The sequence below is a fragment of the Piliocolobus tephrosceles genome, chromosome 1 (genome assembly GCF_002776525.5).
Source record: "Piliocolobus tephrosceles isolate RC106 chromosome 1, ASM277652v3, whole genome shotgun sequence".
NCBI lineage: Eukaryota > Metazoa > Chordata > Mammalia > Primates > Cercopithecidae > Piliocolobus > Piliocolobus tephrosceles.
In genome coordinates, this window is record NC_045434.1 from 118,476,615 (window position 1) to 118,492,420 (window position 15,806).

The 15,806-nt window shown below is 33.3% G+C and overlaps 1 protein-coding gene across 1 annotated transcript in view; it reads left to right on the top strand.

The window, feature by feature from the left end:
• Positions 1-15,806, top strand: part of COL11A1 (collagen type XI alpha 1 chain) — a 223,445-nt gene that overhangs the window by 145,298 nt on the left and 62,341 nt on the right. Inside the window, exon 42 of the mRNA XM_023190917.2 lies at positions 12,165-12,272. Coding sequence (XP_023046685.1) covers positions 12,165-12,272 — 108 coding nt within the window. The remainder of the gene's footprint in view (positions 1-12,164; positions 12,273-15,806) is intronic.

A 15,806-nucleotide genomic window follows, 5' to 3' on the forward strand; every position in this document is an offset into this window, starting at 1 on the left:
TGGCAGTCACAAAAAATTACAAATTACCTTTGTAATTTTTGATTATCTACTTTGGTAATAGATGTGCTTGATAGATGCTCACTGTGTTTATTTGAAATTAATACCCATTCTTATATTCACAAATCAACTATGCAAACATTAACCAATTAAAATTATTCTTAACTTTAAGTTGTTGGAAAAGGATTCACTAAAAGGAAGACACCATACACATTTATTAGTTCCTAACACTATTGTTTTAATTGCTGCAGAATATAGTGAAGAGGTGTGTGATGATGACTCAGTTCATAACAAGCCTTAGTTTACTCCATTTAAAGTGATTACATCACATAAAATTTGATTTTGAATTTTTTTGTTCCAAATGACAGATAAAACAAAAACTGGATGGTTTTCTAAATGTGAAGTATAATTTATCTAGAAAATTAATTCATGTTAATTCTTATTTTTTGAGGTTCAAAACTTACTATTGGGTTCCCTTGCAATTAATATTGGAAAAAAAAAGAATGAGGAGTAGAGATTTATTTAAAAGCAAGTTCTGCTTTGCAATGGTAATAGAAAAGGTGATGGCAAAATATTAAAGGGAAGTATTTGATCAGTTGGTGAGAAATGATAAAATTCTGAGTCATAAGGAATAAAGACGTAAGAACATCATCTAAAATTTGCTTTTATAATGGATATGTCTGAGTTTATATCAATCTTATGTTAACTTTACCTTTAGGATATTGACCAAGTAATGGTAAGTGCAAGACAGGAATTCACAGAAACAGTGATGGGTATTCAGCAGTTGTTTGTATTAAGGAAAAAGCAAAGTGATGAGTTCTGAGGAAGAGAATGTGAAGTCTAAAGGAAATAGAAAAGGGAAATGAAATAATACTGAGTGTTTATTCTTTCAATTCTTATGCTAGATATTTTGTATCTGTTATTTATATCTTTTATTCTTATTCTTGCAACTTGGAATGGTAGTTTGTTTTTTTTGTTTTGTTTTGTTTTTTTTGTTTTTGTTTTTGTTTTTTTCTATTTTATCATTCCATTTTTAAAGATAAAAGATCTGAGACTTGAAGAAGTATAGAGCTTGCCCAAATTATCTGGGCAAAAATCCATAATAGCACTTTACGTAAACTCATGTTCAAGTCATCTTGATCCTTCTAAATCTCTGTGAACAATTTTGTCAAAAGAGAGTGAGAAGAGTTAATATTTCAACTACCTGGGCTTTAATATTACTATTCTCTATAACTATTGTTTATTTTGAATGAATCAAAGATGAAACTGATTAAACTAATATACAGGTTGATTTTTTAATGACTAGATATTTGTCAGAATACCATTGAATTCTTAGTTTCTTTCTCCTATAATACAACTCATAAGGAATGTAGGTGTGCTGTGTATTTCTGGATTGCAGGGAAATAGTAAGTTCCCTCATTGCATAGGATACTGATGAACTAAAACTAAAAGTCCTAAGCAGAGCTTTAATCAGCTAACCTTATCGCTCACAGTGATATTTGCAAAGTTTTCATGTGTCCCAATTATGCAGCTTATGCACTATATCCTTACTATATGCTCTAATCCGAGAAAAGAACAAATATAATATTTAATTCTCATGCATCCATTCAAGTGTTATTCTATCTATTCATTTATAAGTATATTTAGTACCTATTCTCTTTATTTATAATCCGTTTAGTCTGAAGCACAGGCCATTATTATGACACTCCATAGAAATGGATTTACTGTACTAGGATGGGTCTAGGTGTATGCCATTGACTTATATTTAGAGAAACTTGATTTGTAAAACAAATAAACTAAAAAAATCTGTTTGAAGATATGGGATATTGCTTTATACAGGGTCCTCTTTATGAATATCCTTGGAAGAAATCTCTTGCTAACCACAGCTTTAAAAATATTTGCAGTTTATTTTTTTCAAGTATTCTTTTTGTAGAATATTTTAAATTATTTCTTGTTATTTCTTGAACAGTTAACTGACTTGTTTATTTCTTTAGTCAATTTGAATTACAAAACTGAGAATTCTTTTTGCTTTGGCTTACAGAAATAATGGAGTCAAAATAGAGATGGTACAGAAGATAATGTTTTATAACTATTTTAAAAACTTTTTGAACACAACTTACTATAAAAAGTACCTATGATATACTTTAATATTGTCTATTACATTTTGTTATAGTTAATATTTTTTAAATACTCAACAAGACCCATGAAATTTATCTTATAACCTACTCATGGATCATAATCTACAGTTAGGAAAATCCTTGGTCTTGGTATGCATCTTTAGTTTACTAATATTGCTGGCTCCATTTTACTTCAATAAAAAGTTATTTGCTTACCTGTTTTCCTGTTTTTAAATTTATATTGTCTAATATTTTACGCATACTATTTAAGCTGCTATAAGTCTTTTTCTGTGAAAGTACCATAAAGAAATAAATACCTGAAAATATCAGACAATCTATGAAACTGAAGTTATATTGATTCATAAAATGGACCTTGCTGCAAAGAGCTTATGGTTTACTGAGGAGGACAGATAAAGAGCAGATAAAATAACATAGTAAATAATATGAAATATAGTAAAAGAACAGAAAACACAAAGGTGAGAACGATGCTTTTTGCCTAAGGAAATTATGTTTGAATTGAAGCTGTAAATAAAAACCAGTTTTATCTATGAAAAGCAGCCTTTTTGTGTGCAAAATTTAGTCTTGAACTGCTCAACACTTTTTGCCCTCTTAGTAGTGAACTAGTATTTCAAGATTAGCGTCCTCTAAAGGTTTTGGTCCTGGGAGTTATTGTATATTGAGGAACATTCTGTCGTGCTACCACTTATGACAAAATTATACCAATAGGATGCTGTGACGTTGGGATTTTAAAGTCTATGAAAACAAACTATTTGCTGTATACATGATGTTGTATCCAAGAACTGGTAACAGATGCCAATCAAATCCAGGGCATGTCTTCTGATCTCAAGGGATGTAGTCCCTAAGTGGATGTCTTGATGCACACGCAAGACAGAAAGTAGCAAGAGACTGAACATCAAGAGAGAAAGGCAGTGCAGCACTTTTCTGCATGATGAACGTAAACTGGGTAAATGTTTTCTATGTATGTAAACACATATATTTAAATATATCATGCAACAAATTCTCAGCTTTCACCTACTGCATATATTTTTATAAAACAAAATCAAGGAAGATAATATTTAAGAAAAAGATACTTTCTTTAAATAATCTCTCCTCTAGATATTCTTCACGGTAGAGAATAATCTCATTAACAACAGTTGTTTATCTAAAAATGAGATTAAAATAAATATAGTAGTGTGTTTAGTAAAAAGCCTTCTATCTTTACAATCACATGTATATTTTATCCCCAGGAGCTGTGGGAGTTAATATGCAGAAAGTATATGAGAGGAGTCAAATAACTGGTACAGGGTATATGTCCAGTATTTGAAAATTTTGCGGTATTGCAGTCCTTGCTCTTTTTCTGTGACTTCTCTTATTTGACCATCCCCCCCATGATTCTGACTTTATTTTCCTTCTTTATTTATTATTTCTTCTTCTTCTCATTGCTTCTTTAAGAGTTCGCATTCTCTTCCTATCATAATTCCTATTTCTCTTATTTTGTTGCTCTTAATCCTATTTCTTAGAACCTTCTTTTCCTTGGTTTTTACTTATTCTTCAAGCAAGGGAATAACCAAGGTTTAGAAGGATGGCATATACTGACATGCCAAGTCAGACTCTATACATTTTTAGATAAAGCACATTTTCTCCATTGTGACCCAGGTAGACCTTAGTGTAAGATGATTACACCCAACTAGGGATGAGATAAGTTTAGCAATAGTGATGGGGACCAGTGATCAAAATCTGAGGCATTTGATTTGACTTTGATCATTCAGAGTTTATGCTTTAAATTCTAATAATGCTTGATAGTTCATCTAAATTTTTAGTTCACGTAATCTAAAATGTATGTCATGTAGAGAGTGAAAGTTTTGACATGAAGGTCAACTTCTTTTTTTGTATTTTTTATTTTATTTTATTTATTTATTTATTTATTTATTTATTTATTTATTTATTTATTTATGTATTTTTTAGAGGGAGTTTTGCTCTTGTTGCTCAGCCTGGAGTGCAGTGGCGCAATCTCAGCTCACTGCAACCTCCGCCTGCTTAGGTTCAAGTGATTCTCCTGTCTCAGCCTCCTGAGTAGCTGGGATTGCAGGCAACTGCCACCAACCCAGATAACTTTTATATTTCTAATAAAGAAGGGGTTTCACCGTGTTGGCCAGGCTGGTCTCGGACTCCTGACCTCAAGTGATCACCCACTCGGCCTCCCAAAGTGTTGGGATTACACGCGTGAGCCAAGGTGCTTGGCAGAAGGTCAACTTAAAAAGACAAAGCAGACGTGCTTTTGCCTTCTAGTTGTATAGCTCTGGTTCATAAGCGCTTTATGTGTTTATACTTCTATTCTTCTCTCTAGTGGGCTGCCTCTTAACTGAATGCTGATGAGGTGATTTGTCTATCACTTTCATTTACTTTACAAATGCTCCTCGGAATACGAAACACCCAGTGAAAATAACTGATAACATATTTACTTTGGTGTTCTCATCTGTGTGAAGGCTTAGGGAAGTACTTTCTATTCCCATTGTTCCAGGAGTATAGACCAATGCTATTGCTTCTTGTTTCATTATCATCGTAAGGTTTAGATGAAGGTGCAGCAGGATTTAGGGGAAGGGCTGCAGAAGGGGATAAAGCTAATACACAAGTAAAGAAAGGTAACTAAGTAGAGAAATGTAAATTCCTCCTTTTTAAAAGCACGTAAATGTTCAGTTTTCAGTACAAGAGAAAAATGGGATGTTTTCCATAGTTGTTAATATTTAATACTAAAATAACAGAATACTTATGATATTATGGTCATTATAATTCATGCAGTTAAACAGATATTATTGCCTTTGGGAAACATGTTTTTATTGTCATTTAAATCACATATTAAGAAAATATTATTTCTGTAATTTTTAGTTCCTCCTTTGCATTCTATCTAGGCACTTTTGATGTGTAAAATATCTATCCTTCTTACAGAGAGACAAGTATACAAATAGTTAAAGTTAGGATTAACAATACCATATTATGTGGGAAAAGCCCTACCCTTCTTTTAACAGGGTATTTTATACCTGTTGTTTTGATATTAATTTATTAAAGTATTAAATATGCCATATAATTTTCTGGATCTTAGTTTACTTTTCTGTAAAATTTTACTTCTACAATTATTTGAGATTTTACATCTATTTTTGAAATATGTAACTGTTCATGTACAGTTCTCTAACATATATTACATTTATACTTTTTGACAGGCATTGTTCAAAGAACTTTAGCTATATCATATTAAACATGACAAAAACCTGATGACAAACTTTCTGTCTCTATTATGACAGGCATTGTCCAAATAACTTCAGATGTATCGTAGTAAGCATCACAAAAACCTGACAACAAACAATTTCTCTCCATCTATATCAACAAAAGTGACCCATAGTTTGCTCAAGATCAGAAAGCTAGTGATTCCAGTGCTGGAAAGGGAAAGATCATACAGTTAATTCACACATTTATTTACGGTGTACTATGTGCCAGTAACTACTCAGACTGCTGGGGATCATTGAAAAAAAAAAAAAAAAAAAGGAAAAAACCTCTACCTTTGTGAAGTTAATCATTATCTATTTTACCTATGCTGAAAGACATTCAGTTTAGATATAATAGTTTATTTATCTGACAATTATAAAGCCCCTTGTTCTTTAGCCAGCTGTACAGCAATACAAAAATGTCTCACTATACATGCCTACTCTTTATAGAAACAAATATAAAGTGTATACACATTGTGAGTTTCTCAAGGACTGCTTCCTGCCATAATGCATTTCATATTCACAGTCAAGTGTCACAAGAGAATAGATTCTCACTAGTGATGAATATGGAGTTTTTAGCTGAATGTGTAAATGGGACCTTCTTTTCATACTGGGTTTAAACTTTTGTTTAAAAAAATAGAACTTCTCCAGTGATTCTGTTGAGATTAAAGGATTCATAAGTTTATTCTTTTAACGTTGGCCTGAGAATATTTAAATAAGATTTGCAAGTTTACTATGTAATTTGCTTGATTGGTAGATACCATCAGAGATTTTCAGTTTTCATTTATAGATGTATAAAATAAAATTATAGCAGAGCATGCTGTTATTACAAACATCTAGGCTTAGAGAGTGTTTGAAATAACTAATAGAAAAAGAAATTGCAGTTGTACTTTAGGGCATGGATATACATGCCAAAAGTCTCCTCTTGTTTTCATTTGTTGTTTCAAAGTTTATGAGCTGTGACAAGATCATGAGCAATATTTTAACTACAGAGAAGTAATATATTCTCAACACTAATTTTAATGCAGGTTCCACAAGCAAGATGGCAATCTGAAATTTAATCTTATGAATGCTCCAAGGGAGAAATTGCAACAGTTAAACTTTGTAATAAAAAATAGTATACAGTATCTGGCTGGGCGCGGTGGCTGATGCCTGTAATCCCAGCACTTTGGGAGGCCGAGGCAGGTGGATCACGAGGTCAAGAGATCGAGACCATCCTAGCCAACATGGTAAAACTATGTCTCTACTAAAAATACAAAAATTAGCTGGGCGTGGTGGCGTGAACCTGTAGTTCCAGCTCCTTGAGAGGCTGAGGCCAGAGAATCATTTGAACCTGGGAGTTGGAGGTTGCAGTGAACCGAGATTGCGCCACTGCACTCCAGCTTGGTGACAGAGCGAGACTCCATCTCAAAAAAAAGAAAAAAAAAAAGTATACAGTATCTACAAACTATACACATTGCCATAGAGTCAAATCAGCACTCTGTCTCTACTTAAGATACATTAAAATAATTATTAAAATATTTCAATTAATAAACATATTAAAGTATAAATTTAATAACCATTATTTTCATAAGTAAAAGCCATGGCTTATTTTCATACAACATATCAATCATAATGCATCCAGTTAAGGTAATTTTTTTTTTTAAATTTTGAAATCATTTTTTATGGGGAAAATATACATTCAATTGCTTTTTTCCTGCAAATTTGAAAATTTTCTCTTGATTACATATGTGTATATTTGAAGCCTATATATATATATTTTTTTTTTTTTGAGATGGAGTCTTGCTCTGTTGCCCAGGCTCTAGAGTGCAGTGGTGTGATATCGGCTCACTGCAAGTTCTGCCTACGGAGTCCATGCTACTCTCCTGCCTTAGCCTCCTGAGTAGCTGGGACTGCAGTTGCCCACCACCGTGCCCGGTTAATTTTTATATTTTTAGTAGAGACGGGATTTCACCGTGTTAGCCAGGATGGTCTCAATCTCCTGACCTCGTGATCTGCCCGCCTCGGTCTCCCAAAGTGCTGGGATTACAGGCGTGAGCTACCGTGCCCGGCCTGAAGCCTAAATTTTTAACATGTTCAACGTGTTTGCATACATAATAAAAATAATACAAATGCATTATAGTTATTTAATACATACAATCAACATGTTATTCTTTGTTAATATGAATTAAGAGAGCATGGAGATATTTACTACTCAGAATGTAGTGCCAAGGGCTGTGTTTATTCACTCCAAAAATAATGGTAGAGCTCCTAGGTACTGTAAGAGAATGTATAAGGAATACTTTGAAGGATCTCATGCTTCTTATTCTCAGGAAAATACAATTTTTTGGTAAGATAGTATATTAGTCCATTTTCATACTGCTATAAAGAACTGCCCAAGACTAGGTAATTTATAAAGGAAAGAGGTTTAATTGACTTACAGTTCAGCGTGGCTGGGGAAGCCTTGGGAAACTTACAATCATGGTGGAAGGCAAAGGAGAAGCAAGGCGCCTTCTTCACAAGTAAGCAGGAAGAAGTGCTAAGCCAAGGGAGAAGAGCCCCTTATAAACCATCAGATCTCATGAGAACTCACTCATTGTCACGAGAACAGCGTGGGGGAACCTGCCCCCATGATTCAATTGTCATAACCTAATCTCTCCCTTGACAGGTGAGGATTATGGGGATTATGGGGGTTACAAAGCAGGATGAGATTTGGGTGGGGACACAAAGCCTAACCATGTCAGATGGTTCTTGACCTGGGTCAAAACAAAACAAAACAAAAAGCTGGAATTTTAGTAGTATAGGAAAATACCAGAGATTTTCCATGTCAGAAGACAAGTGTGACCAAATATTTAGAGGTAAAAATGGACATATTGTGTTAGAGGGGCAGTGATAGATGTAATATTTTTAGGAGAAAATAATGTTCAAAGTAAAATGCTAAAATATAAAGTAAAGAAAAATCTAAGTATGTGAGTCGAGTATTTTTCTAGGATGACTGAGGATAATTATTTCAAAAAGATGCATTAAATCACACTATTTCAGAGTTCAGCATAGGTGAACTCTGCAATCAGGAGAGAAGCCTATGAAACAGTACCATGGTGTCTCCAGTGAAATGTGTTGAAAAATTACCAAAAGTGAAAACAGTTCTTTGTTGTTGAAAATTTCAAATGAACTTATAAACAATAGTGACAAAGAGCAGAGATTCTTTTTATTTTTTTCTTTTGAGATGAGTCCTGGCCTGCTCTGTCACCCAGGCTGGAATGCAGCAGTATGATCACAGCTCGCTGCAGCCTTGACCTCCCTGGGCTCAGGTGACCCTCCTGTCCTGAATAGCTGAAACTACAGGTGTATGCCGCTACAACCAAATAACTTTTCTATTTTTATTAGAGAGGGGGTTTCACCATGTTGTCCAGGTCTCAAACTCCTGGCCTCAAGCAATCTGCCCACCTTGGCCTCCCAAAGTGCCGAGATTACGGGCATGAAACACAGTGCCCGGCCAAGAGCAGAGATTCTAGTGACTTGTGTAGCAAAGGTCAAATGAACTAAATGAATGATGGAGAATGGCTATTTGGATAAAGGAGATAAGCATTTTCATCAATTCCTTTAAGTTTTTTCTTTGTTTGTTTTAGAGAATATTCAACCAATATGAGCTTGTTCTGGTAGAAGTGGCTCTTAAATGGCTATATTTCTTCCACTTATTAAAATTTAACACAATTCATTGTACCCATGAGTTTTATGGGTACAATGAGTCAAGGAAATTTTGTTCTCACCATTTATAAACGGCTAAGTATTGTAGGAAAAACGTTGGTAGTGAATTAAGGCACAGAGACCTTGAGTCTATGGTCTTTAACTTAAAAATATACAAGTCATACAGCAATAAAATGATATTACATATGCAAAGTACTTAGCACAATAATTGTTAATTAGTAGGTATAATAATTGGAAATTAGTTAATTCTCTTAAAATGGACTTCCAACTTTTGCTGATTATCCCCTGTTTTTCATTCTAGTCTAGTAACCATCAGCTTTACCACAGCCTAGTGTGATATCTTCCTAGGGTAGTCTTTGAACAGTCAGGGTTTAAAGAGGACTAAAGAGAGAAAATTTTTATGGCCTGACAAATTAAAATTGCACCTCTTTTTGTATAGCCAATTACAAATGAAATACTGCAGGAGTTAAATCAAATGTTTATTCTAGGTTTGATAAAACTAATGGGTAGCAATCATTTTGTGAGGGTTAGAGGTGAAATACTAAACAAAAATGTAATATAGTCACCTTGTATGTGCATTGATCCTCAACAAATCAGCTTTTCAGATTAATGGAGATTTATCTTTAGTGGCATTAATTTTAACTTGAATAGAGTAACCCTAGTTGCATCCTGTATTGTATTCTGTTGATGTGTTTCTGTTACCATAAAAGGAGAGCTTTTATTACTGATTTTTTTCTTTCCTCTCTTTTTAGTAATTCAAGGCACACCTTTGCATTCCTCTCAATTCATAGCCCTTGTTCTCCTTGCTCTTCTCCTTATCCACCTCCTGTGCATTTTTCTTCCTTCCTGACCTCCCTCTCAAAGAATTGGACACAAATATTTGTGTTCTTTTAACTCTTAGGGTTGGTCATTTTGAATGTACAACACTAAGAGGATGTTATTATTTTTTCTTCTGCACTGACATCTAGAATCATTCACCAGGAGTCTGTTACTTGATTAACAGTAATGCAACTTGTGGTTGACTATTTTATTCATAAAATATTTTAACATTATTAAATTAAAAAACATACATTGACAAAAGAGTATATGTTTATTATCTAAAAAGTACTAACTGCAATTTTCTCTTGTAACTATAGCCTCCTCTTTAGTATTTGGAATACTTCATTGGTAAAAATAGAGTTTACAACTCGTTTATTATGCAATATAAAAATATTCCCTAGATTCGTTTTTGAACATCTACTTATTTATAGCTCAAAAATGCCACTTTTGTTTGTATCAAGGTCAAATTTCACAATTTCTTTAACTATATTTTTGGCAATTTCTCTCCAAACTATTTCTATCACCTAAGTTTAAGATACCCAATAATTACAAACATTGCGGTCCTCATTAGAAAGAACCAATGGGTGACTTTGTCAAGAAATCAACACTTGGACTCGGGAAGGGGAACATCACACACTGGGGCCTATCATAGGGGGGGGGGGGGGGGGAAGGGATTGCATTGGGAGTTATACCTGATGTAAATGACGAGTTGATGGGTGCTGACGAGTTGATGGGTGCAGCACACCAACATGGCACAAGTATACATATGTAACAAACCTGCACGTTATGCACATGTACCCTAGAACTTAAAGTATAATAATAATTAAAAAAAAAAAAAAAAAAGAAAGAAAAGAATTGGCCAATAGAAAAAAAAAAAAAAAAAGAAATCAGGGTGGAGTCCAAGCTCAGGGTTCTCTTAACTAGTTATATGATTACAGGGAGGACGGTTAACTTCTTTGAGCCAGAGATTCCTCATTTTTAAAACAGATGCTACAACAGCTCTATCAACTACCTGGAATTGTTGTGAGAATAAAATGATAAGATGAAAGTTAAACTGATTGGTAAATTGTAAAGCATTATGTTAATACAAGTTGTTGGTACGATTACCATTTTTATCACATGTAATTAGTTTCCTAGTTAACAAAAATACAAATTAGAACAAGGTAAATAATGCATATTTGTATAAAATGATTTATAAAATATGGTAAGTACAATAGTAGAAAACATGAAGTAATATCTTTTCCAACTTTTATAATTTTCCCTCTGAGTTTTGAAATGATGATGTTATTATCTAAGTATGTTAATTATTAAGAAAAAATACTAGCAATTATATTTTCTAATATTTTACAGTTTATTCATAAAATAAAAATTCTGAGAATCCAAAGACAATTTTTTGTTCTCTTTTATTACCTAAAATTGGAAGTAGTAATAGATTATATTTGAGCTTTACAGTACTTAGTATGTATGTTTGCATTTCTTTTATTGTTTTAATAATGTTTTCTTAAATTGTAGGTACAGATAAATACTATAAAGGCAGTATCCATGTGATTATTTTCAAAAATCTATATATATGAAGTTTTTTTTTAAAAGTGAACTAGTTAAAAGCATAACATCTTTTTTGAAACTCAGTTAAAAAAAAAGTCATAATCAGATTCAAATTATCTCATCAGTGTTCATAAGACCCCTGTTCTTATAGAACTCTAAGTTGAATTTAAGGGCTTATTCTGAGAAAATGTCCAAACCTTGAGATAGTGATTATCAAATGTTATTTTGTAAAAAATTATGTGTGTATCCTAATGCAAAGAATTTCTGAACCCATTTTTTTTGATTTTGAAATCTTGGTTCAGCACATTTGAAATAAAGCACAGAGATAACTTCAAGAAACACTAGTCTAGGGATTGTATTCTGCCAATTCATTATAATACAGGGAGAAATTTATGTAGGGGGTTATTATATATATATTTTTTATAAAGCGTTATGCACAATTATGAACACTTAAATAAAAACAGATAACTAAGTAGATATTAAATACATCTAATTTTGAAGTATTTTTTCATCTCATCAATATTTTCTAACAGCAACATCTATGCTTAATACTGGAGCGTGAAATTAGTATCTCAAATAGTGGATACAACTGTTTCTCTTTGGGATCCTAAAATTATCTAAACTCTAAACGTTACTTTAACATAATTTACTAGACTGTAACAAGCTATTGTTAAATAAGTGATTCTTAAGCCAATATTGCTTTCTTTAATAACAAAATGCTTCTTTTCTTGTGTACTAGGGCTCACCAGGAGAACGTGGGTCAGCAGGTACAGCTGGCCCAATTGGTTTACCAGGGCGCCCGGGACCTCAGGGTCCTCCTGGTCCAGCTGGAGAGAAAGGTGCTCCTGTAAGTAATGTCTAGAAGAAAATATACTACACTGCTACCCTGTACACATTATTACTTTTTATTCAATAATGTTAGCTTTTCATACACCACTGTATTCTCTCTGTATATGTGTCTGGCATATACATACAGTGACTTGTATATGTATAATAGAGAAAATTTCAAATTCAATTAAGTGAGATGACATTTTCCCACACTTTATGAAACCGTAATACTTGTAAGGGAGCTGGATATTATTAATGTAAAAGGCTTCTCATTTTGCTTTAAAAAAAAAAAAGTTGTGAGTTTTTGATTAAAGCTATACCTTGCTGCTTTACATTAGAAAAGTGTGAACTTTTTACACCTCTTGTAATACAGATTCAACTTCAAGCATTTCCATAGTCTGTATATGAAACTCATAGAAAGTAGCTGCCCTTCTTATGTAATTTGAGCTCTGATCACCAGTGAATGAGATGGGGAACATCTGACCAATTATTTCATCTAATATTTATTGGATTTTAACATTTTATATTTACATGACTATGGACTCTATTCCACTCATTAGATTTAAGTTTCTTTGTTAAGATTTCTTCTCCATTTTTGTTCCTGGTTTTGATATGATTGTATTTTTAAAAAATAATTCTCTCTTTCTACAAGATTAAAATGCAAACTGTTTCAGTAAATGTAGATAAAAAGTATTGGCTCTGATACATAAAAATATAAGTTTAATATTTTTATATACTGGTAAGTGTTGATATATAAAATTAAGCTTAAGCTTATATTCAAAAATACTCCTCTATCACTTCAGTTTTATCAAGTTGATTTGCTTTCATTGTCTATGCATTTTCTCTGATTATTCTGTGATACTATTCCAATGTTTCTGTTTGAGACCATTTTGTGCAGTTTTAACAGAATACTACAAACTGGGTAATTTATAATGAACAAAAATATATTGGCTCATGGTTCTGGTGGATGGAAAGTCCAAGCTAGTGGGGTCACATCTGGTAACAAACTTCTTGACACATTATCCCATCATAGAAGGACAAAGAGGGCAAGAGAGAGAGAGAGATAGTAAAAAGAAAACAAATTCCCTTTGTTGTAATGAACCCACTAATGCAATAACGGCATTAATTAATTTCACTTTGCTCTCATAGCCTAATCATTAGGCCCCACTCCCCTGCACTGTTGCATAGGGAATTAAGTTTCCAAAAGATGTTTATTGGTGACACATTCAAACTGTAGCAGTTTAAAAATTAAAAAAAAAAAAAAATTGTTTCCTGTAATCCGTTACCTTTCAGAAAGAGGTAGAGTGTTGGAATGGGCCATGCCACCTGTGGATAGAACTTTTAGGTGACAGAAAAAGCACTTTTAATATGCTGAGAAAATATATTTCATACTGTACTGTGTACTGGGAGAAGATAGAAAATAGATTCAGCTCCTTTAGTACAAGTTAATTTAAAAATATAGGGAACACATATTTTGCACAATACACTAAGTGATGCATACAGAGAAAATAGACATAAATTGCTTTTTATACAAATTGAGAATATGCTAATTAGATAAGTCAATATTTCTGTGAAGATAATATATTGAATGATAGGTTTTAAAGTGGATAATTACCTTAGCTTTATGAAGAATAAGTAAATTATTGAAATAAAGTTCAGAATATGGAAAAGCATTGAAATTGATAAGAAATTAATTAGGTGAGGCAGATGAAAAATTACTGACATTCGCCTTTGTAAGAGCCAGGATTCATGCCTGAGTTTTGTTGGTAATTAGTGATATCATAACCAGGGAAGGGAAAAGGGAATGCCTTGCTTACCCGTCCTCTTTCAGTTATCCCAGCCAAGGACAACGACTCCAGGATGTTCATTCCTTTTTCTATTAGCCAAAATTAGCTATTTAGAATAACTAAGGGGTAGGCACTGTATTGTTAGCATTATGCTTTTGAAGGAGCTGTCTGCTTAGGAAGAGTAGCATGAAGTGGTAATAAGAGTGTTCAGTGAAAGGAGTCATAGATATATATTCAGAGGTTTAATAAAAACTGATGAAAATGTTTGGCAAAATGTTATATCTAGCCTTTACTTCTTCTTTTTCCTAACAAATTTTAGATTTTACCTCTGCTGAGCAGCTTGTGTTATCAAAATGTTATGCAATCATCAGCAGGTTTACACTTGCATTAAAAAAAAAAAAAAAAAAAAGACAAGATGAGGCCTGTGGAAGACAAGCCCTTGGTCCACCTACCTATCAACCCTGCTTCCTGGAATGGAGAAATGTCCTAAGTAGCCTCCCTATATTAATCAGTTAGATTAGAAACTCTGGGAGGTGGGTCTGGAAAGCAGGTACTGAAAAAAGGGGCTAAAACCTTCTCCAACTTAATGGCATTAATAGAAAATTTTGATAGGGAAACTGATTCTAATGAAAACTATTAGTTAGATGCAAAGATTACAGATAAGGAGCAATTTTAACTATGCATCTATTTGGGGACAGTTGTAGAAATTGGAGGAAAAGCTAGATCTAAAACACAATGAAGTCAATGCATTAACTATAACTGAATTAGGCAATAGTAGCTTGAGATTTTAGGAAAAATATTCTCCAAATACTTATTTACAATTTCTAGCGTGTGTGTGTGTATAATTGCAGAGAGAATAATCAGTGCCAGCAATGTAAGTCTGGGAGTCATTTAAAATAAGAGTGATGTTTAAAAGCATATTTTTGGATTACCATATGATTTAATGTTGAGGGAGAGCAGAAGTCTGGACTCAGTCTTAATGGAGAATTATAATGGGTGTCAGTTTCGAAAGCATCTAATAAGAGAGAGAAGTAGTTCACGAGGTTTTTTTTTTTTTCTTTTTTTCTTTGTGTGTGTGTGTGTGTGTGTGTGTGTGTGTGTTTGTGTGTGTGTGTTATCTCCAGAGGCATGCCATCAAACAGAACAAGAGATAAATGAGTTCCCTTTTGTGGGATGTTGCAAAAGATCAAGAATACAGAAATCCGAAAGACAAAGAAATAAAGAGACTGGGATTTTACCTGCTGGACATTTATAGCTTTAGGTTAATTCTAAATTGATTCAAAAAGAAAAAAAATGGGCTATATAGGAGTGTAAATCACCTCAAGCAAGGCATGAAATCCATAGAAAAACGAGCAATAGGTGGAAGTACTAGTAAGATTGAATGCATTGACTCATTATTATTATTATTGTGTGGTGCATATATTTATCTACTTGATCAATAATAAGAAAATAGTCGTTGGAAAAGTTAAGGAGTTAAGGAAATGAGAGTAGACTCAGGTTACCTGCTTGAAGACAACCAGAAGTGGGTTGGAAGCTAGCCCTATCATTTATTTAGTTCATGATTTCGGTTAAGTTATTTGACATCAAAACCTCTGTTTTCTCATCTCTGAAAAGAAGATAATCACAGGCCGGGCGCGATGGCTCAAGCCTGTAATCCCAGCACTTTGGGAGGCCGAGACGGGCGGATCACGAGGTCAGGAGATCGAGACCGTCCTGGCCAACACGGTGAAACCCCGTCTCTACTAAAAAATACAAAAAAAAAAAAA